At 45.0% G+C, this 27,050-nt stretch overlaps 2 protein-coding genes across 8 annotated transcripts in view; one reads left to right on the top strand and one right to left on the bottom strand.

Moving 5' to 3' along the window:
* METAP1 (methionyl aminopeptidase 1) overlaps positions 1-13,314 on the top strand; it is a 40,608-nt gene extending 27,294 nt beyond the window's left edge. The window contains exons 7-11 of the mRNA XM_056566967.1: positions 87-225; positions 392-523; positions 7,912-8,055; positions 9,723-9,788; positions 10,977-13,314. Coding sequence (XP_056422942.1) covers positions 87-225; positions 392-523; positions 7,912-8,055; positions 9,723-9,788; positions 10,977-11,137 — 642 coding nt within the window. The 3' untranslated portion in view covers positions 11,138-13,314. The remainder of the gene's footprint in view (positions 1-86; positions 226-391; positions 524-7,911; positions 8,056-9,722; positions 9,789-10,976) is intronic.
* Positions 1-27,050, bottom strand: part of TRMT10A (tRNA methyltransferase 10A) — a 170,167-nt gene that overhangs the window by 121,285 nt on the left and 21,832 nt on the right. For 5 of the 7 annotated variants that reach the window (XR_008891437.1, XR_008891430.1, XR_008891431.1 and 2 more), the window contains exon 9: positions 9,050-9,215. Coding sequence is in view for 2 of the 7 variants with exons in the window: in XM_056566993.1 (XP_056422968.1) it covers positions 9,052-9,215 (164 nt within the window). In the remaining 5 variants the exon portion in view is untranslated. Of the gene's footprint in view, positions 1-8,071; positions 9,216-26,881; positions 26,944-27,050 lie in introns of those variants that run through there. The other 2 variants (XM_056566993.1, XM_056567025.1) reach the window with 2 other exon arrangements.

Here is a 27,050-nt window from a genome sequence, read left to right as displayed (position 1 = left end):
ATTTCAAAAATCATGGTAAATGTACATTTATATAGGGTTGCATCAGTCTTAAGGTTGCTTCCCTTACACAAAGATTTGTGTTACAGGCATGTATTTCAAGAAATTGCTACCCTTCTCCACTGAATTATTACAACTTCCCAAAGTCTTGTTGTACATCTGTTAATGAAGTCATCTGCCATGGGATTCCAGACAGGAGACCACTGCAAGATGGAGATATTGTGAATGGTAGGCAATTTTTTTGAATTTTTTGTAAGAAATAAGGTAGAAGCATTTTGACATGCAGATTCCATTTTCCTGGCATCCTAAATTCAAAGCCTACTGCTGTAGGTTATGCTTTATGTATATGTAAAACGCACCATTAAAATATTAAACCTTTTTTTTTATCTTTTAGTGGACATTACAGTCTATCACAATGGTTACCATGGAGATCTCAATGAAACCTTTTATATTGGAGAAGTAGACGAGGGAGCAAAACGGCTTGTTCAGACTACTTTTGAGTGCCTAATGCAAGCAATTGATGAAGGTAATAAAATGTATGCACAACAAAGAATACATTTTGCTACTTAAAGGGGCACTCTGGTGGAAAACACATTTTTTTAAATCAACTATGCCAAAAAGTTAAACAGATTTGTAAATTACTTTTGTATGAAAATCTTAATCCTTCCAGTATGCTTCGAAGGAAGTTGTTTTCTGTCTGACCACAGTTCTCTCTGCTGACACCTCTGTCTGTCAGGAAGTGTCCAGAGCAGTAGAGGTTTGATATGGGGATTTGCTTTTGCTCTGGATAGTTCCTGACACGGGACAGATGTCAGCAGAGAGCACTGTGGCCAGACAGAAAAGAACTACACAACTTCCTCTGAAGCATACAGCAGCTAAGTACTGGAAGGATTAATATTTTGAAATAGAAGTAATTTACAAATCTGTTTATACCACCAGTTTATAAAAAAAAAAAAAAATAATAATAAAATATATATATATATATATATATATATATATATATATATATATATATATATATATATATTATATAATTATAATAAAATATAATATAGCTTTCCACCGGAATACCCTTTTAACCCTTGAATATACATTTTTTTTATTTATTTTTTTTCTTCTGTAGAGTGGACTCTGGGTGTATTAAACATACAAAAGCATGTATGCTCACCTTCCCAGATGATCCTACAGCTGCCATTCTGATTTTGCTCCCAGATGCTTCCTGTGATGTGTTGTCCCTGCAGGAATTTTCCACTCAGCCAGTCACTGACTACAGTGGTGACCCACCTCAGTCAGTGACTGACTAAGCGGGTGTTTTCTGCAGAGACACATTAGAGAAAAAGGAGATTTTTTTTTTAACACTTACCGTAAAATCTCTTTCTCAAAGGATCCATTGGGGGACACAGACCATGGGTGTATGCTGCTGTCTCTAGGAGGTATGACAGTATGGCAACAAAAAAGTCTGCTCCTCCCAGCAGGATATACCCGCCTCCAGGCCCTGAGCTAGTCAATTTTAGTACCAGAGCAATAGGAGAGGACCGACAGGTCAAGGAAAAAACACGAACTGTCCGCGAACCAGAAGAAAAAATATAACTGAACACACCCTCGGACAGAGAACCAAAGAGGAACCCAAAAGGGCGGGAGCTGTGTGTCCCCAATGGATCCTTCGAGAAAAATATTTTACGGTAAGTGTTAACAAAAATCTCCTTTTCTTTATCGGCTCCATTGGGGGGACAGACCATGGGACGTACCAAAGCCGTCCCTTGGGTGGACAGATAATCAGTCAGGCAGACTGTTCCACTGCCGCCTGCAGCACTTTACGGCCCAGACCAGCATCAGCCGATGCGAAGGTATGAACCCGGTAGAACCTCGAAAGTGTGCAAAGACGACCAAGTAGCCGCCTTGCAAATCTGCGAGGCCGAGGCCTTGTTCTGGAGAGCCCAGGATGCCCCAACAGAAGGGGTAGAATGAGTCACAACCCTGAAGAGAGGAACCTTCCCCTACAGCGATAGGCTTCCGAAATGGCAGACCGGATCCACCGAGAAATGGTGGCCTTAGAAGCAGGTTGTCCCTTGCGACGACCTTCTGTAAGGACGAAAAAGGAATCACACTGACGAAACGAAGAAGTGATAGAGAGGAAAGACCTAACAGCCCGAACCACATCCAGTCTGTGGAGTAAATGCTCCTTAGGATGAGAAGGAGCGGGACAAAAGGAGGGAAGAACAATGTCCTCATTGAGATGAAAAGCCGAAACAACCTTAGGCAAAAGAAGGATCTAGCCGGAAGACAACCTTGTCCTGGCGAAGCACCAGAAACTGAGAACGGCAGAAGAGAGCTGCCAATTCAGACACTCTCCGAATGGAGGCGATAGCAACAAGAAACGCCACTTTCCAAGAAAGGAGGTGCAGGGACACCTCCCTAAGGGGTTCAAAAGGTTCACCTTGGAGGACCCCCAGAACCAGATTCAAGTCCCAAGGGGGAGAAGGTGACCGATAAGGAGGGGCAGCATGCACCACTCCTTGAAGGAAGGTCCGGACATGAGAATTAGAAGCCAGAGGACACTGGAAAAGAATAGAAAGGGCCGAAACCTGACGAGACAACCCCAGTTCCAATCCTGACTGCAAGAAAGAGAGAAGAGGGGGAATAGAAAAAGTAACAGGAGACAACCGGAGGTTCACACCAATGAAAGTACGACGGCCAGGTACGGTGGTAAATGTTTGCCGAGAGGGCTTACGAGCATGGTGCGAATTACTTGGGAAGAGAAACAGCGGGCTCTCAAAACCGCGGTTCAACCGCCACGCCGTCAAATGCGACTGTAAATTGGGGTGGCAAAGAGGACCCTGAGACAGCAGGTCCGAACGAAGTGGAAGGTGCAGTGGAATGTCGTCCAGGAGCCTGACCACGTCGGCGTACCAAGACCTTCGGGGCCAATCCGGAGCTATCAGTATGGCGGGAACGTCCTCCGCTTTGAGCTTCCTCAGAACCCTGGGAAGGGGAGGAAACAGGGCAGAGCAAACCCCGCCCAAGGAATCGCTAGGGCGTCCACAGCTAGCGCCAGGGGGTCCTGGGACTTCGCCACAAATGGAAGGATCTTCCGATTGTGCCAAGACGCGAAGAGGTCCACGTCTGGAATGCCCCAGAGGTCGCAGATCTGCGTGAAGACCTCTGGATGTAGGGACCACTCGCCGGGGTCGGCTGAGGACCGGCTGAGGAAGTCCGCTTCCCAGTTGAGCACACCCGGAATGTGAATCGCCGAAATGGCCGGAACCTTGTTTTCCGCCCAGATGAGAATCTTCGTCACCTCGGCCATGGCTGCCGAGCTGCGAGTGCCGCCTTGCCGATTTAGGTACGCCACGGCCGTGGCGTTGTCCGACTGGACACGGACAGGGCGAGACTGAAGCAGGGACTCCCAATGAAGAAGGCAAAGAAGAATCACCCTCAGTTCCAAGATGTTTATCGGAAGAAGGGCTTCCCGGGGAGACCAGAGGCCTTGAACCGTCCAGTCCCTGAACACACCGCCCCAGCCCGACAGACTGGCGTCCGTTGTAACCACCTGCCAATGGAGGGGAAGAAATGAACGCCCCTGAAGAAGGGGGGGGGCGGAGCCACCAGAGCAGAGACTGACGGATCTGACGAGGGAGAGCAATCTTGCGATCGAGAGACAGAGGAGAGCTGTCCCATCGAGAGAGAATCGCCAGTTGAAGGGGGCGGTAATGAAACTGGGCAAAGGGTATGGTCTCCATGGCCGCTACCATCCGACCCAAGACTTCCATGCAAACGCAGATGGAAACTGGGACCTGGGCCCGAAGGGAGCGGACTCCTGACAGGAGAGTCAGATGTTTGTCCGGCGGACGGCCAACCCGGGCAGAGACCGTGTTGAATTGAAGTCCCAGGAAGATCAGAGACTGGGTGGGAGAAAGGACAGACTTTTCCCGGTTGACCACCCGAAGCGATCCAGGGTCTGGAGGGTGAGATCCACATTCTCCGGGGTCTGGACTCTGGTGGGAGCCTTGATGAGAAGGTCGTCCAGGTAAGGGATCACTGAGACTCCTCTCGACCACAACAGGGCTATCACTGGCGCAAGGATCTTGGTAAAGACCCGAGGAGCAGTGGCCAGACCAAAGGGGAGGGCTACGAATTGAAAATGCCCCTCTGGAATCGCTAAGTGGATGTACCGTTGATGGCCGGGAAATATTTGAACATGGAGGTAGGCATCTTTGATGTCCACCAAAGAAAGAAATTCCCCTTGTTCATGGATGCCACTACTGAAAGGAGGGATTCCATTCGGAAGTGGCGGATGAGAAGATGACGGTTGAGACGCTTGAGGTCCAGGATTGGCCGCACAGAACCGCCCTTCTTGGGGACCGCAAAAAGATTGGAATAGAAACCCTGAAAACGTTCCCTTGGATGAACGGGGACAATAACTCCCTGGAGAAGCAGGGACCGGAGAGCCTCCCGAAACTGCTTCGCCAGAGAAGGAGACCGGGGGGCCCGGGACTGAAAAAAACGATCCCACGGGAGGGAGGAAAATTCGATTCGGTATCCGTTGGACACCACATCCCTGACCCAAGAGTCCTGAATGTGTGTGGTCCAGATGTCTCGAAAAAGTAAGACGACCTCCCACCCGAGAAATCTGCGGAAGTGGGTTTGCGGTTGCCCGATTTGGCCGCAAAACGGCCGGAATAGTTGGTGTCCGACTCCCAAGACGGGCGCGTCTGGAACAAGGGAGCCGCCTTGTCCCGCGAAGGCGCCTGCCCAGACCCCTTATTGGGGCCAAAAGTCTAAAAGGAAGAGGACTTCCTCTGAGAAGTAGAGCGAGCCTTATTTTGAGGCAACAAGGAACTCTTGCCCCCTGTCGCCTCAGAAAATCTCGTCACGGCGCTTGCCAAAAAGACGGGCACCAGTAAAAGGAAGCTCGGTGAGAGACCTTTTGGAAGCGGCATCCGCATCCCAAGCCTTAAGCCACATGGAACGGCGGAGGGCCGCCAGGTGACCCACAGCAAAGGCAGCACAACGGGCTGACTGCATGGAAGCTGTGCACAGAAAGTCCCCAGCTTTAGAGCATTGGAGAACCAAAGCAGACAGATCCTCTGGGGGGGATCCCGCCTGGATACCCTGACGGAGTTTTGAGCACCACACAGATAGGGCCTTGGACACCCAAGCCGAAGCGAAGGTGGGAAGCAGAGAAGAGCCTGCTGCTTCAGAGGAAAACTTCGCTAAGGAATCCACCTTCTTGTCCGTCGAATCCTTGAAAGCAGCTGCATCTGCTAGCGGCAGTGTAGTAGCCTTAGAGAGGCGGGAAATTGGTGGATCCACCGAGGAAGGGGAAACCACCTTAGAGACAAGGTTCTTGTCTAATGGGTAACGCACCTGAACCTTCTTCATTCCCGGGAACCTCTTGTTTCCATGCAGATTCCAGAAGGGTGTCAAATTCAGCGTGACAGCTTTGAGGTGCCGGTTTAGCACGATGAAAGGATACTTCAGGAGTCATGTCCATAGATCCTGGGTCCTCTAAGGACAGGTGTCTCTTATGGCCGCAACCAATGAGTTCACCCTTTCAACTGTATCCGAGCGGTCCTCTGAGTCAGATGCCGATTCGAAAGCCTCATCCGCCAGTTCACCAGGAGAATGTGAACGAGTGGAGGCAGCCCTGGAGGGGGCGACCCTGACCGGGTACGCGGCTCTAGCGAGGCAGAGTGGCGACTCCAGGAATGTCCTCTGGAGGAGCGACGTTTGTGACCAGATGACACGGGGGGCAGGACCCACGTCTACCTGAAGACTCAATGGAAGAGTCAGAAGATGCACCCCTAGTACGCTTGTGAGAGCGTGAAGTATGTGGAGAAGAGTGGGGCCCTTTAGAGGGTCGGCGCAGGGAAGACCTCTTCAAGGCAGACACCACATCATGGGAGGCCTCAGCCACCGAACGGGAGACTTGAGTTAAGTCAGCCATATACTGGGAATGGGAAGAAACCCAGGCTGGAGGGGCGGCCGAATCCACCAGAACTGAAAGAGCATCCGGGGGTACCAGGGGGTCTGGGGCAGCAGTGGAGCAGGCATAGCAAGTGGGTTCAGCAGTACTAGGCATTTTGGAATTGCAGTTCTTACAGACAAAATAGGAAACTAACGCTCCAGTTGTCTGTTTAGAGGGAGGAACCGTTCTGGGTACGGACATAATGAAAAAAGAACTCTCGCCCGAGTCTGTGTCCCCTGTGGCAGCTGCTGTGAGGAGAACTCCGCTCTGTGTAGATAGAGAGGGAGAAACAGGCCAGCCAATAGCCAGAGAGGCATGCCTGGAGCAGGGGCACTGTCTGATTGGCCTCTGCCACCGAAAATCGCGCGCACGGTGCTGATTGGAGGACAATTCGCGCCTCCAGTAAGCATCGGCGGCCCTGTGGGCGGAGCTATAGCACCCCGGGTGCCGAGAAGAACAATAGTAATGGCGCCCGCTCGTTGCCCCGAGCACACATGTCAGCCGCATATGCACCCGCGCGGAAGTGAGCGGGTGATACACATATCCGTCGGCAGCCGTCTGCTGCCGAAAGCGAAAGTAAGTCGGAGCTTCATGCGCTCGAACAGTACAAGCGCCGCGGTTGTCAGCCGCATAGTATAACACACACACGTGCATAATAATGAAGTAAACCATTCATTCCCAATATGCCATTGGTCGCCCCTTTTTTAGAATAAAAGAGCCCCTAACACAGGCCAGCCCCTTGGACCCTGAAAGGTGGCCCAAAAAATGATGGTCTCCAGAGGTTGCAAGCCAGCACCTAAAGGGAGAAGAATATATACTTGCCTCAGTCAGAAGAACTTACCTAATGGAGTCTTCTGTGAGGTCTTCAGTCAGCTTTCTGTTACCTGCATCACACAGAGCTACTATGTGCGAGCGAGGCGAGCAGGGAATAGGGGGACCTGGACCCATGAGGTACAACCCCAGGCGCTGACAGTTGGCGAGAGGGGGTGAACAGCGCATATACGCAATGTCTGTGCCCCCTCAATCTCAATGGGGAAACAGTGAGCCGCAGTTCCGGAGTCCCCACCTGAAAACATGAGAGAAAACGGAATAAAAAACGAACACCTTCCCTAACTAGGAAAAATAAACAGAAGACCTGGTCTGGAGAGTTCCAGACCATGTCCACCTCCTTCAGACACTAAGCTAAAACTGATTAGCTCAGGGCCTGGAGGCGGGTATATCCTTCTGGGAGGAGCTGACTTTTTTGTTGGCATAGTGTCACACCTCCTAGAGACAGCCGCATACACCCATGGTCTGTTTCCCCCAATGGAGCTGATGGAGAAATAGCTGTTTCTTTGCTTTGTACATTTTTGTTCTAGAAGACCAGTTTAATCACATGGAGGGACATTTATCAATGTTTACTTATGTATTCTTTTTTTTTTTTAGTAATTTTTTCCTTACTTTTTTTTTTGCTTGTGTGACTTATTTATCAACTGGTTTCAGCCTGTTGAGGATTTTCTTTCATGTAAGCAATTTTTCCTTTTTTACTTTGGTAGTAGTTTTTTCTGCTCCATGTTTGAGCTGGAGTAAATTTAGTAAATTTTTAACCCTGTTACGACTTTTTTTTGTGCAGTTGCAACTGTCGCAGTTGATAAATACCTGACTACCCGTAGTCCATTTTAAAATTACTATGTAGTTAATTTTTGGAAAACTTGCTTTTCTCACTTTCCAGTCAAAATGTTGCACGAAAAATCGCGTAGTCGCAGTTGCGACAATTTTGCGACAATTATAGTAAAGAAAACCTGTCTAAACCCGTTGATAAATGTCCATAATGGAGATTGAAGGGTCATCCTAGGTCTTTTACTGAAAGAATATTGTAAGTTGTACATAAGCAGGGGATTGTCTTGCTTAGTTTTAGATCTGCATTGCATTGTCTCTAGACTTGTTTTCTTTTTCCCCTCTCCCAGTGAAGCCTGGTGTTCGATACAGAGAACTTGGAAACGTTATTCAGAAACATGCTCAAGCTAATGGTTTCTCTGTTGTTCGAAGCTACTGTGGACATGGTATTCACAGATTATTTCATACTGCTCCAAACGTGCCACACTATGCCAGTAAGTTTTCAATAAATCATACATTCTTATTTAAAACATACATTGCCATACTCCTGCTGATTCTGAGAGCTGGGGGACCTAGATTATTAAATGGATATTCCAGCATTTTGTATATATTTTAAAAAACAAATGATGGGTGTAATTTATAAAAAAAAAAAAAAAAAAAAATTAATAATAATAATAATCCATAGTGCCTACATCCGGTCCCCTGCAGCTTCGGTTTGGCTCCGTCCGCCCCTGATCTTCCTGCTACTGAGATGAGTGTTTGTGCAGAACATGCTGGCTTAGACAATCGCTGGCTGTAGCTGTGTCCCATCTCTACCTGTGATTGGCTGTGCCGGCAGGTCCTGCTCGAGCACCCATGTCAGAAGTAGGAAAATTGTATGTGTATTATGATGCCGTGAACAAACGTCCATGTGGTCATCTGAAGGTATACAGGTCAACCTGCACTTTGCTTGCTAATCCTCTTCTGCTCTATACAAAAGTTGAAGTGAGAGTTGCAGGTATACGCTGCTCTCATTTTAACCTACTCTAGCTCAAAGAACCATACATCTTATTTCTACATGCTCTAATGTGTAGACAGGACACTGGTCTTGGAGTCTTGGACTTCCTATAAACAATGGGATTGCGCCAAATACCTCAACTCTCAGACCTTTCACCACGCAGTTATATCTGTAAAACCATTCACTTATAGAATAATGCTTATGGACATGATCACACTATGAATGTTTTGCACTAAATTTTTCTCATGGAGAGGAGTCTCCAAGAATTGAAGTGCTGTCTCACAGACGATAGTATAGTTCAGGGCGGGTTCCACTAAAAAAAAACATTTGTTTGGAGATATCAATTCCATTCCTACCGCCAAACATTATTTGGCAGCATTAGTTCAGTGAGTCGAACTTCCACAGTGTACAGGGAGCAGCAGCCTCTCATTGAGATCAAGAGGAAATTCCTTTTAGAAATTCAGCACAGAAATTCTGTAATGTGAACATACCCTTAGAGATGCTTGCTTCCCTTTCTATGGGACCAGAAGAGCAGTGATGTTATGGACCAAACAGTGATCAGCTCCATAGATCTACAACTCCTGTAACTCACACTGCCGGATTCTTCTGTGGGCAGGTTCTCTTGTGTCATAGAAGATGCAGCCGGACACAGCTCGCCTGTATGTAAGAGCCAACAATGAGATAAGGAGACTCTATGATAATTTACAGTTGGAGTTAGGGGACAGGTTCCATGTTATCGATCTAAAGTTTGCTGCACTTAAGCAGAGTGGTGACACCGGCCGTGCCCTGTCAATCAAGCCTGAGTAGGTGTCATAAAAGCTTGAAGCGCTGTGACAACATCGGAATGGATTTAGGCGCAAGTTTGAAATGAAAGTGACTTATATTTTAACAGAATAAACTGTCATACAAAAACTGAGACTATTAGGTGACCAGAATGATGTTTCTGTCCTATGCGTGTGATAGAGATATATATATATATATATATATATATATATATATATATATATATATATATATATATATATATATATATTAATATATTAATTATAAAATTTTGATAAATCTGGGCCTCTTGTCAACCTATGTTAGTAATGACAAAAAGCTTAGGTGTTTTAAAGTCTTAATATTATGCAGAAATGCTGAGAAATGTATTTTGTTTTTAAGAAAACAAGGCTGTCGGTGTGATTAAACCAGGGCATGTGTTTACCATTGAACCAATGATCTGTGAAGGTAAGTATGACCGCTTGTCCATTATTACTCTGCCCGGTAAGGTTTCTATTTTCAGTGCAAGCATGTTATTTTTACCCAGAGCATTTTAAAGGAAAACCCAATACATTGGGTTATAGTGTGGGTGAACAGGATTCCATAGAGGGGTTACTCACCTAAATTGGTCCAGTAGGTCCTGAGATATCATCTAAGTTCCCTGGCTGTCGGCCCCCCACCTGCCCAGCTAGCCACTTCTATCTCCATCTGTCACCTACTAGTCCCGCACCTGCTATTTGCAATTCATAGGGGGAGATTTCCTCTTTCATTTTTCAGAGGCTTTTTCAAAAATGAAAGAAGGAATCTGGTTGCTATGGGCAACTCAGCAACTTTTCCTCTGGACAGGTTTTGATCTCCCCCAATGTCTTCAACTCCACGTCCTAGTGGAGTCACGTGAGCGCAGCACTCTCTCGGCAGAGCACATTTGCTGGAAGATTTAATCATGTGAGAGCTGGGGTAAACATTCTGGCGCATGTGCTCTGCTGAGAGTGCTGCACTCACCTGACTGTATTCCTCTGTAGTATTCCTCTGTAGTATTCCTCTGTAGTATTCCTCTGTAGTATTCCTCTGTAGTATTCCTCTGTAATAATTTCCTCTGTAGTATTCCTCTGTAGTATTCCTCTGTAGTATTCCTCTGTAATAATTTCCTCTGTAGTATTCCTCTGTAGTATTCCTCTGTAATAATTTCCTCTGTAGTATTTCCTCTGTAGTATAATTTCTTCTGTAATATTCCGATTTTTTTAATAAAAGTAATTTACAAATCTGTTTAACTTTCTGGCACCAGTTGATTAAAAAAAAAAAAAAAATTTCCACCGAGGATGTGCCATAATCCAATGAGGCTCCTGGCATTTATGGTGGTTCCAACACCAGACAAGTAGAAAGTTGTTTTTATTTTCTTAATACATATTTAAACTGAGCCATATCTGATATTCTTTTTACTTAAGGACTTCAGTGTGTGACTGGCTAGGTTCACATACAGTATCTCGGTCAGTATATTTTGCCAAAACACAAGGAAGAGCTAATGTTTCACTTTAGGTTTTGTCTAATTATACAAACTAAAATAGTACATGATAACCCAGCCTTTTTCTGTTGAAACGTTATGTTCCTTATGGAATTCCTGTCTTTTACAACATATACTCTTCTTCTGATTGACAGGAGGGTGGCAAGATGAGACCTGGCCAGATGGTTGGACTGCAGTGACAAGAGATGGAAAACGTTCAGCTCAGTTTGAACATACCCTTTTAGTCACAGAGACTGGATGTGAGATATTGACAAGAAGAATGGAAGACAATGGACGTCCTCATTTTATGTTTTAGCATCCCTCTTGTTGTCTTAATTTAGTTGGTATTAATGGTGTGTCAGCCACTTTACACCATATGTTTTTACATGACAAGTACCTGAAGAAAACATGGTTTTATCACACCTTTACATATCTGTATGTGATAGAGGAAAACACCATGTGGCTTGAAATAGTGTGTTAAGCAACTCTTGAAACCAGGAGAAAACAGGTCTTTATATATTTTTTGTATCTTTTCTTGCCTTTTTATTGCCATCTGTTTGTTTTAAGAACCCCTTCACCCTTAAACATTCTGTTCCTTGCCTTCTAAGTTTCCACGGACAGAAACACATGTTGCCTCCACAGTGACTCTTTATACTGATGATGGTTGTATTTTACAGTTTGGGTTTTGGGGTGCCGATGTTTTTCTTTCAGTATATTCTAGCTATGCATTTGTGTTGCAATGTGAGAGATTGGGCTGCTTCTCAATTCTGGCTGTCTTTATGCTGCTGCTGACATGTAGTTAGGGGAAATACATGTCTGGCCTCATGGAATGAAATATGTAGGTTCTGGTACACTTATCTAGTGGTTTTTACTGCTCCATACTCTACAATGCTGATGAGGACATCTTTTTGCATTATTGGAGTTGGTTAGTTTTTGGCATCCCAAGCCTGTAGTAGCTCAGTCACTGGAAATATCAGACAGTAAAGTGACTTTCTCTGGTTGGCTGATTGTTCTCACCTCTTGGTAATCTTGGTGCCTTCAAGCATGGAAAGCCAATGATCCTATCTAGTAGTTTGCAGTATGAGCCTGTTATGGTTTAATCTCTGACTGACTGTTGTATGTTTGTCTACATATTAAGGCTCTTGAAGACATTACGTACAGTTTGCTCTGATAAGGCTACTTAAGTGACTTGCACATCAGGTGGCTACTGAGCATGTATGCTTTCTTACAGGATAACAACAACAAGATTTTAGTTCTATACATTTAATAATTGTCTGCTGAATTGTGAAAAATATGATTTTGCATCTGTTTTACCATCCCCCTTCACTGCCTTCTTCTATTTAAATAGTCACTGTCTTTAAACAGACTTTGTATAAATCAGTGAGATACTGACACTAGAGCCGCAACACCAGGATGTATGCTGCAAATGGAGCCAAAAGCCCTGTTGGTTCATTGTAGTGGCCATGTTGGGTGATTTCAGGTCTGCTGTTTGAAATGAATGGTAGGTGAGCTGCAGTCATTCAACATGGCTGCTACTCAATTTATGGAACCCAGGCTTCCACCTTTGTTCACTGTGTACATCTGTGCGCCACGGCTCTGCCAAACAGCTCCTCAGTGGGAGTGCCAAATGTGGACACCCCACCGATCAGATATTGATGGCCTAAGTTACAGAAAACAAATATAAGACGAAACTTCTGCAAAGAATTGTATTAAAGAAAAATGCCTCTAAATCTCCTTGTTACTATTTTCCCTCCCACATGCTACTTATTTATTTTTAGTTCATTGCATATATCTATCTTTAGAGCTGAGATGTATGTTGAACTCACAAAGGGATCAGGTTAGAGACTCTTTAATTTTATAGAGAAAGCTTTCAGTTTTACCCCAGTGCTGGATTTAACTGCAGAAGCCGCATCAGGTTGATCAAGACAGCAAGACAATTTACAGCCTGCTGTGCATTGTTCGGTCTTTACACCAGTCTTAGTGCACCTCTTCTTGCCCTTGCTTTTTTTTTTTTTTTTTAGAAGCAGCATGTCACCTAATCCCTCAGTGAGCAGGTAATCCATGTTTCTCAAGGTGATTTTGTTGTGAATTGAGTGAATGATAAATGCAGGAAGCAGGAGTAGTAACTCGTAAAGTTGGAAAGACATTTTTTTTTTCTCTAATACTTTACAGAGGTTTGATTGTAATGTTAATATATGCAAATTTAATTTAAAAGGACAGTGCTAATTTAAATATTTTTAATTTTTACAAGGTATATTAAATGCTTCTCCCCATATGAAGCGTAAAGTTCTTTGGAATGCAAAGGTCCAGTCCATGCTGACATTGTTACTCGTTTAAAACAATCCTGGTCTAACAAATAACATAACACAAATAATTATGGTTTATTCATTCACCTCATATTTGATTTGATAAAGACCTGTCTGCCCAAAGTTTTGATATGCTTTTCAACCAAATATTCTTGTTAAATTAAAATATGTTGACAAAGTAGAAGAATTGGTTTATTTTTGTTTTCTTATTTGCTTTAATAAGCTGTGGCGAAGCATGCATATATGGACAATCTCTTTATTCATTTGTTAAATACCCAGTGTTCTGTTTTGAATCCATAGAAATTACTGTTAGGGTATGCTCACACGATTAGAACTCTGAAAGTCTGCTGCAAATTACGCTACCATTCACTTCCATGGGTCTGCCAAAGGTCCACAATAGTGTCAGATTTGCAGATTGAAGTGAATGAAAATGTAAGTCGATTAAGATCACGTGAAGGTACCCATTTTTAAGCATATATACCACGATGTGTAACTTGAGTGAAAGTTCTGGTAGTGCAGATCACTATTCACCAGTCATTTAGGCACACAAGAATGAAGGCATCCTACAGCCATGTTGAAACAAAAAAGGTACAGCAGAGACATAAAACATTAGTTGTTAAACTAGATATGTACTCTAACATGCATTTTTTCTGCATTACCGTATATACTCGAGTATAAGCCGAGTTTTTCAGCACGATTTTTCGTGCTGAAAACACCCCCCTCGGCTTATACTCGAGTGAACTCCCCCACCCGCAGTGGTCTTCAACCTGCGGACTTCCAGAGGTTTCAAAACTACATCTCCCAGCAAGCCCGGGCAGCCATCGGCTGTCCGGGCTTGCTGGGAGTTGTAGTTTTGAAACCTCCGGAGGTCCGCAGGTTGAAGACCACTGCGGCCTTCAACATCATCCAGCCCCCTCTCACCCCCTTTAGTTCTGAGTACTCACCTCCGCTCGGCGCTGGTCCGGTCCTGCAGGACTGTCCGGAGAGGAGGTGGTCCGGTGGGATAGTGGTTCCGGGCTGCTATCTTCACCGGGGAGGCCTCTTCTAAGCGCTTCGGGCCCGGCCTCAGAATAGTCACGTTGCCGTGACAACGACGCAGAGGTGCGTTCATTGCCAACGTACTTCTGCGTCATTGTCAAGGCAACGCCTCTATTCCGGGCCGGAAGCGCGGAGAAGAGGTGCCCCCAGTGAAGATAGCAGCCCGGAACCACTATCCCACCGGACCACCTCCTCTCCGGACAGCCCTGCAGCACCGGACCAGCGCCGAGCGGAGGTGAGTACTCAGAACTAAAGGGGGTGAGAGGGGGCTGGATGATGTTGAAGGCCGCAGTGGTCTTCAACCTGCGGACCTCCGGAGGTTTCAAAACTACAACTCCCAGCAAGCCCGGACAGCCGATGGCTGCCCGGGCTTGCTGGGAGTTGTAGTTTTGAAACCTCTGGAGGTCCGCAGGTTGAAGACCACTGAGGGCGAATGATGAGAAGAGGATGATGAAGGGGGGGGGTGTGGGGATGATGAAGGGGGGTGGGGATGATGAAGGGGGGGTGTGGGATGATTACAAGGGGATGATGAAGGGGGGATGTGTGGGATGATAAGGGGATGATGAAGGGGGGGATGTGCGGGATGATAAGGGGATGATGAAGGGGGGATGTGTGGGATGATAAGGGGGGATGTGTGGGATGATGACAAGGGGGGATGTGTGGGATGATGACAAGGGGATGATGAAGGGGGGGATGTGTGGGATGATGACAAGGGGATGATGAAGGGGGGATGTGTGGGATGATGACAAGGGGATGATGATGAGGATGTTAATGACGGGTCTGGATGATGACAGGGGGGGATGAGGTATTTCCCACCCTAGGCTTATACTCGAGTCAATAACTTTTCCTGGGATTTTGGGTTGAAATTAGGGGTCTCGGCTTATACTCGGGTCGGCTTATACTCGAGTATATACGGTATGTTTTTAATTTCTTTATTAGTCAGATCTGTTTTATATGTCCTGCATGAACAGAATTAAAACCTAATACTGGTTAACTGCAGCCAAATATATAGTTAGCTTTTTGGCTCCCTTAGTAACAACATGCTATCTTTTGAACATGCTTAGTGTTTTGATTCCTGCTGTGAGCCATTCTCCCACCTTACAATACTGCTGATGATATTAATCGCTCTGTCACCAAGAGAAGCATCTTTATTTTTGTCTGTCCAAATTCTGAGTTCATTGCAAAACAGGAACAGTGAAAAAAAGTAAACAAATAAAACCTATTTGCTGTTGGTTAATAAAAAATTGTAAATGGCCAAACTGCTGGTTTTTAGTAATATCATTGTATAGTGTGCTACTTTACAACAAAATTAAGTTATGGCTTTAAAAAAAGCAAGTAATAAAGGAAATTGGCTATGCCCCCAAGGGGGTAAACTGCAGCATGTGAAATTAGCCTTAAAGTGTACCTGTCAGATACCACAAAAATGGATATGTTACTCAGTACCTAATCCTGACTATGTACATCTAGTTTTTATGCCTCCATCCCCTAGATTTATTATAAAAATCCCTCTTTTCATGAGCTCACTGTTAGAAATCCTCTCAGGGGAAGGTGGTGTGTCCCTCCCTTGTGGTGGGAGGTGGTTGTCCCAGTCGGTATGAGAACCCCCAGTGGTGGGATTTCCAGGGCCATTTTCTTAAATATTCAACAAATTTTAAACAACCATATTACAAAGTCTTTAATTTTAATCAGTAAGAACCTCTAACAAATTTTGGATCTGACAGTGCCCATTTAAAACTAGTCAAAATCATTGAATACTTCACCTGTATGTCTTAAAGGGGTGTTCCAGGATTTTTTTTTATTTGACTATGCTACAGGGGCTGTAAAGTTAGTGTAGTTCATAATATAGTGTCTGTACCTGTATGTGTGATGGTTTTCTCACAATTCTTCTGATTTCACCCCAATATTTTTAACAGCATACAAAATTACTGTTTCAGTTTTTTCCCAGGCTGCAATGCGGCCAAGACCTGACTCACTAGTCAGCTGATGACAGGGAGCCTGTCTGCTTCAATGGGTGGAGGGATCGCTTGGTAGGATAGAGAGATCAATCTGCAACTAATGCAACAGCTGTAGGCACCCTGATTGAAAACCACAGGTCTTTTGAATGGATGCAACTCATTTATGTTTCAATGGGTGGGGTGGCTGATGGAATTATGGGATTTGTAGGCATAAAGGAAATACCAGTTCACAAAAAGCTAGCCACAGTATTATGGTAATCTCATAAAATAACCATTTAGCCCCAAGACAAGCGCAGATCCTTCCTAAGCATGTCCATTACAGTCTGACAGGTACGTACTAAAATCACCTTATGGTGGAAAACCCCTTTTAAGTTCCTTGAAGTAGACCAGACAGATTGCCTCATGGTTCTTCTTATGACTATGCTGTTGCATCAAAACACGTAGAGGGGGCAAAAATTTGTGTTTTTTTTTTTTTTTTTTTTTTTTATAATACTGCCACTACAGTATTTGGAGTACTGAAGAGTCCAATGTTCTTTGACAGTGTATAAATGGTGAACCCATCAGGTGTTAAAAGCAAATTGTATGTATTTAACATAATTATGTATTTAACATAATTATCACTTGATTTTATACAGTTTTAAAGTAGGATTAATAAAAGTTAAATTTTAGGGAAGTATTATTTAAAGGGATTCAGTGCTCTGGGTTTTTGGGATTATAAATATTTGTAATCCCAGCTATATTGTGTAATAGGTTGTGCTTGTTTTATGCATTGATTTGTAAGTGGAAGTGATGAGATCTTCCCTGAACATAGCAATATTGTAAACTTCATGTTATACCAGATATCATTAAGTTAATTGGCAAAACCCTGTACAGTTGCCAAATCAGACCCCAAATGAAGGTCATCATTAGAGATGAGCGAACTTACAGTAAATTCGATTCGTCACGAACTTCTCGGTTCGGCAGTTGATGACTTATCCTGCATAAATTCAGCTTTCAGGTGCTCCCGTTGGCTGGAAAAGGTGGATACAGTCCTAGGACTATATCCACCTTTTCCAGCCCATCGGAGCACCTGAAAGCTGAACTAATTTATGCAGGATAAGTCATCAACTGCCGAGCCGAGAAGTTTGTGACGAATCAAATTTACTGTAAATTCGCTCATCTCTAGTCATCATCAGGGTAGTGACCGTACTAGATAATATCGGAACTGAATGGATTATGTGAAGAAAACAAGATTATATAAAATGTATATGTTGGCGAAAACATTGAAACATCAGTGACTTGCAGGTAAAGTCTAGTAAGAAACACAAGGACTGAATAAAAAAAAAATACCTGCATAATACAAAAGTGGTTGATACATTAAGTCTACTTTTAAATGAGCAGCTGCGCTAGACAAAATGTCTTCTCTGGTGTCATGCAATGCCTGACCACATTTGTCCATGCTGCGGTGAGTTACCTGCAGGGTGAGCTCATCATACTTGCTTTTTATCTAATGTTAATGAGTAATACCGTATTTTTCGCCCTATAGGACGCACTGGCATATAAGGCACACCCAATTTTAAAGGTGCAAAATCTAGAAGAAAAAGATTCTGAACCCAACAGTGATCTTCAACCTGCGGACCTCCAGATGTTGCAAAACTACAACTCCCAGCATGCCCGGACAGCAGTTGGCTGTCCGGGCATGCTGGGAGTAATAGTTTTGCAACATCTGGAGGTCCACAGGTTGAAGACCACTGGTATAGGAGGTAATATTCTCGTGTCCCCGTCACTGCTGGATGTCGCTCCATCGCTGTCGCCGTGTCTGCGACGCTCCGGACGTCTTTTTCCCCGGGATCCACGCTCTCCGTCGCCGTCATCACGTCGCTACGCATGCCGCTCCTATTGGATGATGGGACGGCGTCCGTGATGTCTAAGAGTGCTGGCCATGCAGGGGATCCCGGCACGGAGCAGACATCCGAGGAGACAGGTAAGGTCCCTCCCTCCTGGTGTCCTGTAAGCTGTTTGGGATGGGGCGATTTCACCACGGCGGTCCCGAACAGCCCTACTGATTAGCCGGGTTAGTGTCCCTTTCGCTTCAGCTTTGATCGCCGCGTGTGAAGGGTTAATACAGGGCATCACCGCGATCTGTGATGTCCTGTATTAGCCGCGGGTCCTAGCCGTTGATGGTCGCAGGGACCGCCGCGATAGGTGTGTATTCGGCGTATAAGACGCACCAGTTTTGGGGGAAGAAAAAGTGAGTCTTATATGGTGAAAAATACGGTATTTATTGGGGAAAACTGTACAACTGACAGTAGGCTCTAATACCCTGTTAGTTTGCCTCTAGCCTGGTTAGAAAATTAGATAGTTTTGGCCATGGAGACATACAGGTTCCATATGGCATCCAGTGACACATTTGCCCAGATATTGCAGCTGGACCTGTAGATCCTGCACACTCAGGGTATATAACTGCCTTGCCATATGTGTTCTTAGCAATAAATCTGAATATTGGGCAGACCAAGAAAACGTTCCAACTTGGCATTGTTGGGAAACGCTTGCTGTATGTAAGCATTATCTTGCTGAAAAAGGCCATTTGGAAGCCCAGCAATGAAATGTAACACAGGTAGTTTCAGGTTGTCCTGCACATAGGGTGAGTTGTTAGTGTCCCTCATATTACCCACTAGAGGTAACAGACTGTCAAATGCAATGTCTCAAGGCAAGATTAAAGTGCTCACCACCAGGCCTCTGTCCTCCTATTCATCCACTGTCAAATCTCAAGATGATCTGGTTCCAGTCTATAGCATTCTAGCTTTCTCATTCATGACACCACTGCAAAGAAGGGCAATACTGACAATGGCAGGACAGGTAATGGCACCAAACTTTCTTCTGCTCAGTGTCTGGAAATGGTCTAGACAGAGACTTATAATGAAGGTGGCACCTGTGTCTGGATGGTGAATAAGGAAATTAAGAGCTATTTGTGGGCGGATTAAACAATACTCTCTACTGGTGGTCTGTCTGGTCAGAGCCTTTTCACCATGGGAGGAGATTTATCAAAACCAGCGTAGAGGAAGCATGGTGCGGTTGCCCATGGCAACCAGATTGCATATTTAATTTTTCACAGGTATCTTTAAAAATGAAAGATGCAATCTGGTTGCTACGGGCAACTGCACCACTCTTCCTCTACACTGGTTTTGATAAATCTCCCCCAATGTGTTTATGCCCTCACGTAACCACTGCTCCCAATACCTCCTAAGGGTAGGGTCACACTTAACAAATCCGCTGGTGACCTGACCTGATAGTCTGCCTCCATTTGTTGCCACCCCCAGCGGCAATCCTTTCTGAGCAGCCACACAGGGGGGTCTGCGAGACATCATAGCAGCCGCAATGCCTGAGTACGCTGCGCAAGCGGGCAGCAACTTGCAGCCTCCTGTATGGCTGCTTGGAGTGGTGGATTGCCACTGCGAGCAGGCCAGGGCAACAGCTGGAGGCAAACTATGGGTCGGGTCACTGGTGGATCTGCAGCGTAAAATACACTGCGGATTCGTTGTGTGATCCTACCCTAACAGTATTGTCAGAATAGCCTTTATGCTACGCAGTTCATCAAAACAACTATTCTGCTTCTCTTGGTCCAATAATGTGGCCCCGTGTTAAAGCTTTGCTTTCATTAGTAAGAAAAAAAAAGCATAAATCAGTGTATTAATATGCCCTAAGACCTGTATTCATAATATGCATGTGTTAATATGTAAAAATACCTTTTGATTCTGTATATCTGTGATCTCTCCCTTGTCATGAGGTCTGCATAAACATTTTTACATTTGCAAAGCATATTGGCTGAATGCATGTTCTATATTACTAATGCAGTCATGCATGCTCTATATAACTCTAATGCAGCCATGTGAAACTATATGGCGCAGGGACAGAAGAAAATCAGCATTTATACATTTTCACAGCTTTGTAACCAAAGTGGATGCTTTTTATAACCCTATAGCAGCCATGTGGAACCTATATGGTGCACATACACAAGAAATAAGTTCATAAAATGACCAAAGAGAAATCATTTTGCATATAAATAAGTTCAGTACTTTGTATTGCTTGTAACTGTGCATGTGAATGCTTCTCTTCTTAAAGACTGCGGGCTTTATAGATCTTGTCTGTGCTCTGAGGAACAGCATGTAGATAACCACACCTCCCTACCCTCAGAGATTTTGGTCCTTTAAAAAAAAAAAAAAAAAAAAAAAGACCGAAAAGGCAGAATTTTCTGGGATGGTTTGTGAAAATAACCCCTTAAATAGGCACTCTCAATTTTTTTTGCTATTGCACTCCTTATGGCAAATAAATATTTCTAATATACTTTGTTTAAAAAAAATTAAGTTTTATTTGTGCTTAAAGCTTCAGAGCACATTTTCCCCAGTCTCATTCACTGGGCTTCGGTCCAAAGTCTAACACAGGAAGTGCAGCCTGGAGTGCTGAGGGGGGTGTGTCCAACCAACAGCATATGGCAGTTAAAGCGTACCCGTCAGGTCCAACAAAAAACTTTTTAATATCACTCAGTACCTAATCTTGACAATGTACATCTAATTTCTCAGTCGCTCTTCATTGGGGGACACCTTGCCAATAGGAGGCGCTGACACTAGGAAACAGAAAAGTCGACTCCTCCCTGGTAGGATATACCCGACCACCTGCAGTGAGGCAACCAGTTTTAGCTAGTGTCACTTAGGAGGTAGACACACAGGTTTGGAGCTCTCCAGACCTGTTCCTTTTTTTATTATTTTCTAGTAAGGGCTGTTTAGTCAGGTTCTTTACTCCTTTTTGTTTCCCTTTTTCAGGTGGGGGATCAGGAGCATGGCGCTACCTGTTCCCCCATATGCGGCTAAGGGGCACGGGACATTGACGAAGATTCCAATGCACAGTTAACCCCTTCCCGCCAGCGGCCAGCGCCTGGGGTTGCACCGTGGGTCCAGGTCCCCCTATTTTCCCTGCTCGTCTTGGGCTGTAGCAGCATGACGTGTGAGGGTGACTAAAATGCTGGCTGAAGATGTCTCTAGGTGAGTATGTGAAGATAGGCGAGTATGTAAAGATGGTCGGGTGAGTATATCCTCTCCCCTAGAAGTACAAGCAGTTGTAGTCTATTATTTCTGGGGCTGTTTTGGGGAGCCTGGACAGTGAGAGGTTAACCCCCGCTATTTCAATCATGCAGCCTTGACTGCATCTATGGGCTCGGGGGGGGTTGCCTTTTGACTTACAGCTCGCCCTGCCGACCTGAGCCGTCCCCCCTCCGTCCGCTATGCGGTTCAGGCGGGGGTGCGTTCTGGGGCACTTGGCTGGCGGGAGTTCGGGGACCATGGCGGCAATAGCTCCGCCCTTCTTCCCCGATTCCCACGCAAGCCGATAGGTTTGACAGCTCCTCCTCTCCATCACGCGCTACTGGGGTCTATTTCCAGTGGGGTATTCACATCACGTCTGCGGTGTCTAGCTCCGCCCCCAACTCCGGGCTCGGCATCGCTCCCTTATCTCCCAGGGCTTTAGCCCGGAGGGAGCTTTGTTGTAATTCCCTCGACCTGGAGCCGAGCGTGGGCTTAGCAGCAGTGCTGCTGTGAGCAGTTGCTGCTCCTGGGGATTCCTCTGCCGCCTGGCTTATGCGGCACTTTGCAGGGCGCTCTGCACCCCATGCTCCCTTCTGGCACTGGAGACACTACGGTGCCGGCGTAGTTTAGCTCCGCCCCTCCGCCCTTTCGGGAGGCGGCGCCACTTTGTGTACCGACCTCCCGAAGCTGCGGCCTGGCGGGAGCTTCTCCTGTCCGGGCTGCTTTCGGTTTCAATTATCCCAGCACTAGCGGTGCCTTCCAGCGGAGTTTAGCTCTGCCCCCTTCACCTTTTCGGGAGGCAGTGCGTTTTGTTCACCGGCCTCCCAAAGCTGCGGCCCGCGAAAGCTTCTCCTGTCCGGGCTGCTTCTATTAGCCTCAGAGCTATGCGGCTTAGCAGACGCTTCTAAGTGTGCTGCCCCGGCTGCCGCCGCTCCTGAGGCTGCCCGCTGTCTGTTCTTCCTCATCTGAGGAGAACTGATTTCGGGAGTTAGGTCCCCATTGGACAAACTGTTATAAAAAATAAAAAAAAACAAATCCTGCAGCTTTTCAGACAATTTGGTGTAGTCTGGCACCTTCTTGTGGCCAATCCTTGCATTGCCTTATATTTGGTTTCATTTTCAATTGTCATGCCTACGGTCCTGGTAGAGTCACACATCTAGTAGCTGAAGTACCTGCGGCTGGCCTACCGGCACACCTCTACCGTGCGAGGTGTCCTATGGACTGATTCACCCATACCTGTTTGGATTCAATGCAGTATGTGAGACAAGCGGCAGAGGAAACCTCAGTCTTCTGGTGTGATTCTTTCTATGCCGGACCCTGGGAGTCCAAGATGGACTCTCATTGGTCCTCCTCCATTCCCGTTCTGACGGGATGTTTCTTGGGGCTGCTCAGGTCTACTCGGACCACTCTGATCTATCACTGTTGGTCCCCTGGATTTGGACTCCGTCCTGCTATGCTGCGGTGTGCCTTCTTTTCAGGCAGCTCTCCCGATTCCTTGAGCCTTGGTGATGGTTCAGTTCTTGGACATTTGTAGCGGCCGGCCCCCGACTCCTCAGCGATCCATTGATCGGGGTGGTATTTCGGTTCTGCTCTCCTTCCCTTCTTTCTAGAAGTTTTTTCGCAGGGGAGATTTTCGCGGTCACCTGTTTCCTTTCTCCTGTGATTCCTTGTCTCTCTATAAGACCCAGGTGCCTTGGGTCTCTACAGAGGATAGATCTTTCCTTTTGGGTTCTGGTCCTTCTCCTTGGATGGGAGATCTTCCGTGAACTCATTGTTCTGGGCCTAGTATGTCTCCGACCTGGGGACTCGTCCATAGACCTTGCAGGCATGCGAATTCAGTCTTGGACTGTCTCCCTTTCGCTGGTGGTTGTTTTTTCCCACCCTAGGGGACTGCTTTGGTACGTCCCACCAGTTAGATGTCCCCCAATGAAGAGCGACCGAGAAAAGGAGATTTTTGTACTCACTGTAAAATCTCTTTCTCGTAGTCTTCATTGGGGGACACCGCACCAACCCATTTCTTCTTTTTCCGGTTCTTTGGTTGTTTCCGGGATTCCTTCTAGGGTCCTTCAGACGTATTTCCTTTGGGGCTTCTCCTACTGTTTTGTGACAAAACTTGTTGCCTTACTGCAGGTGGGCGGGTGTATCCTGCCAGGGAGGAGTCGACTTTTCTTTTTCCTAGTGTCAGTGCCTCCTAGTGGCAAGAGCATATACCCATCAGTTAGGTGTCCCCCAATGAAGACTACGAGAGAGATTTTACGGTGAGTACAAAAATCTCCTTTTTTATGAGTCTAGCACCTTTATTTTTGTTTATTAATTTAGCTCACTAGTCTGAATTCTTAAAGGGAGGGGGCATGGCCTCACGGTGCAGGTCTCCCCATCCCTCAGCATGCTGTCTGCTCACATCTCCCCTAGCATTAGCAAAACTACAACTCCCAGCTTGTCCTCAATGACCGTAGCGGGACACAATCGGACAGTGGAAGAACTTTTCCTCCAGCTGAGAGCCCTGCACTCACAGCTGTCAATCAAGGAAGTGTGTCCATGACATAGGTGATTATGCATGGACACAGCAGGACTAGTATGTGTCCAAGCAGGGAGGGGGGGGCAGTTGTTTGGCTTTTTCAGTATGAAATACTGAACATTTTCTAATGAAAGCAATTGCAAAACCTATTGGTTTTGCATGCTGTACAACAGCATTTTCTGTCTTTGGACTTTGCTCCAAAGTCTGTGTATAAGATGGGGGAAAATGTGCTCTTGAGCTTTTTTAAGCACAAATAAAACATACAAAACATCATTTTTTTTTTCAAACAAAGTATATTAGAAATATTTTTTATTTACCATAAGGCGTGCAATAGCAAAAATTAGTTTTAATGAGTTACCCTTTAAGGACCAAGCCCATTTTGACCTTAAGGACCAGACCAATTTTACTTTTGCGTATTTGTTTTTTCCTCCTCAGCCTTCTAAAACCCATAACTTTTATACTTCCATCTACAGACCCATATAAGGGCTTGTTTTTTGCGTGACCAATTGTATTTTTAATGAAACCTCTAGAGATGAGCGAACTTACAGTAAATTTGATTTGTCACGAACTTCTCGGCTCGGCAGTTGCTGACTTATCCTGCATAAATTAGTTCAGCTTTCAGGTTCTCTGGTGGGCTGGAAAAGGTGGATACAGTCCTAGGAAAGAGTCTCCTAGGACTGTATCCACCTTTTCCAGCCCACGGGCGCACCTGAAAGCTGAACTAATTTATGCAGGAAAAGTCATCAACTGCCGAGAAGTTCGTGACAAATCGAATTTACTGTAAGTTCGCTCATCTCTAGAAACCTCCATTTTATGGAGAACCCAAAGAATTTTTTTTTTTTTTTTTTTTTTTTTTTTTTTAGGGAGGATATTTAAATGAAAACCACAATTTTGCACATTTGAGGGTTTTTACTTTACGGTAAAAATTACATTTATTCTGTGGGTCAATATGATTGATTAAAATGATACCCATGGCTAGATACTTTTCTATTTTTGTACTGCTTAAAAAAAAAAAAATCTCAAACTTTTTGTCCAAAATCGCCCTATTTTGACCACCTATAATTTTTTTCATTTTTCTGTATAGGGGGTGGTATGAGGGCTCCTTTTTTGCGCTGTCATCTGTACTTTCTATCGATACCACATTTGCATAGATAAAACTTTAAGATATTTATTTTTGGAATAAAATGTGACAAAAAAAAGCAGCATTTACCGTATTTGACATTTTATTTTTACGTTTACGCCGTTAACCGTAAAGGATCATTAACATTATATTTTGATCGGACATCGCACGCGGAGATACCAAATATGTTTATAAAAGAAAATATACGCTTTTTGGGGGTAAAAAGGGACAATTTTCATTTTTATTGGGGGAGGGGATTTTTCACATTTTAACTTTTTTTTTTTTACACTTATGTCTCCATAGGCGACTATCAATAGCAATCAGTTGATTGCTAATACTGTTCATTGCTATGCATAGAGGATAGCACTGATCAGTATTATCGGTGATCTTCTGCTCTGATCTGCTCGATCTGAGACCAGAGCAGAAGACCCGAGGAAACGGCTGGAGGCAGGTGAGAGGATCTCCGGCCGCCATTACAGATGATCAGAACGTCGCCGCAGCGCTGCGGGTGATCCAATCATCTATTTTAACATGCGCATTGCCACAGATGCCGTGATCTGTATTGATTACGGCATCTGAGGGGTTAATGGCTGTCATCCACGCGATCGCGGATGTCTGCCATTACCGGTGGGTCCCCGGCTGCTGATAGCAGCCAGGACCTGCAGTGTATGACGCGAAAACAGCTCCAATGCTCACGGTCATACACAGGATGTAAATGTACGTCCTGGTGCGCTAAGTACCTCTGCACCAGGACGTACATTTACATCCGTGGTTGTTAAGGGGTTAAAAAGACAGAACCCCCTAGTGGCCATTTTTTTAAACCTGTTTTTCACATCTTTAGCAATCAATTTTTTTTTTATGCAGTATATTAGGAAAATGCTTAGTTTTTAAGGAAGTATTAAATGGAATGGAGACATGCCGACTTTTGTAGCAATTTGACATTTCTGTGTGGGTACAGATTTATTTTTATTTTTTTGCAGTGTGCGACTTGTTTCACAGGAGTCCAGATCTGTTGGATCCTTCATTTTCCTACTATGTGCGTGCCACTGCAGAGAATCTCTAGGAAGGAGGGCTATGCTTTTGTAGAATGGACCACTGATACTGGGTTTTCAATCCAGATGGATAACTTATTAGTTATGCTTGTTCACTGTGCTTGTAGTATTTTACAGTAGCTGAATCTTTATGCAATAACTAGAGATGAGCAAACTTACAGTAAATTCGATTCGTCACAAACTTCTCGGCTCGGCAGTTGATGACTTTTCCTGCATAAATTAGTTCATCTATCAGGTGCTCCGGTGGGCTGGAAAAGGTGGATGCAGTCCTAGGAGACTCTTTCCTAGGACTGCATCCACCTTTTCCAGCCCACCGGAGCACCTGAAGGCTGAACTAATTTACACAGGATAAGTCATCAACTGCCGAGCCGAGAAGTTCGTGACTAATCGAATTTACTGTAAGTTCGCTCATCTCTAGTAACTTTTCCCCAGCACCCCCCTTATGATGGAACCATGATAGGATGCTCCCTTATCACTCTAGGGACATAAAACTGGTTAAAAAAGAAAAAACTCCCTAACACCATCAGTGTTTCCTATCTCTACAGGGGTTGGCCAGAGAGGCCATCATCAGCACGGTGAAGATACCTCTGGGCAGTGAAAGGTTGATCAGGGGCTTCTTCTAGGGTTCCCTTTTTCCTTCAATAATCACTGCTCTCGCACACCTTGCTTTAGCACTCCTCCAGCAGTGAATGCCACTCTGTTCCACCCTACCAATAGGGCTGCATGGAGACTGCTGTTTAAGCAGACTTTCTGGGAAAGGAGCTGCTGGCTGAAACTGGAATTACGTGCACATTATATACTATTACACATCCCGCATGGGAAGCCGGTGGGTGATGTCACTTTTGGGCACATCAGATGAACTGGTCTACGGCAAACAACAAAGTTGGTTTGAATGAGGAATGATCTCTCTTCAAAAAAAGAATAGTCACTTCAACATCTCTTTGCACAAAGAGCCAATGGCTTCAAATGAGGCTAACATGGTTTCTTCAGATAAACGCTTATTGTACTTAAATGCTGAATCCAGTTTCCTTAGCACTTAGGGTCAAGGCAATCGAATGATTGTACATATAAGTCCCCTCAAAATGTTTAAGGGGAAAAAAAAAATAGGTAAAGTTTTTTTGGGTAAGTTTACATGTGCAGGATCTGTTGCAGATTTGATGCTGTGCTCAACTGTTTTTGTATT

The sequence above is a fragment of the Hyla sarda genome, chromosome 1, assembly GCF_029499605.1.
Source record: "Hyla sarda isolate aHylSar1 chromosome 1, aHylSar1.hap1, whole genome shotgun sequence".
Lineage (NCBI taxonomy): Eukaryota > Metazoa > Chordata > Amphibia > Anura > Hylidae > Hyla > Hyla sarda.
The sequence above is the reverse complement of the archived record's forward strand: the minus strand, read 5'-3'. Positions and strand labels throughout refer to the sequence as shown.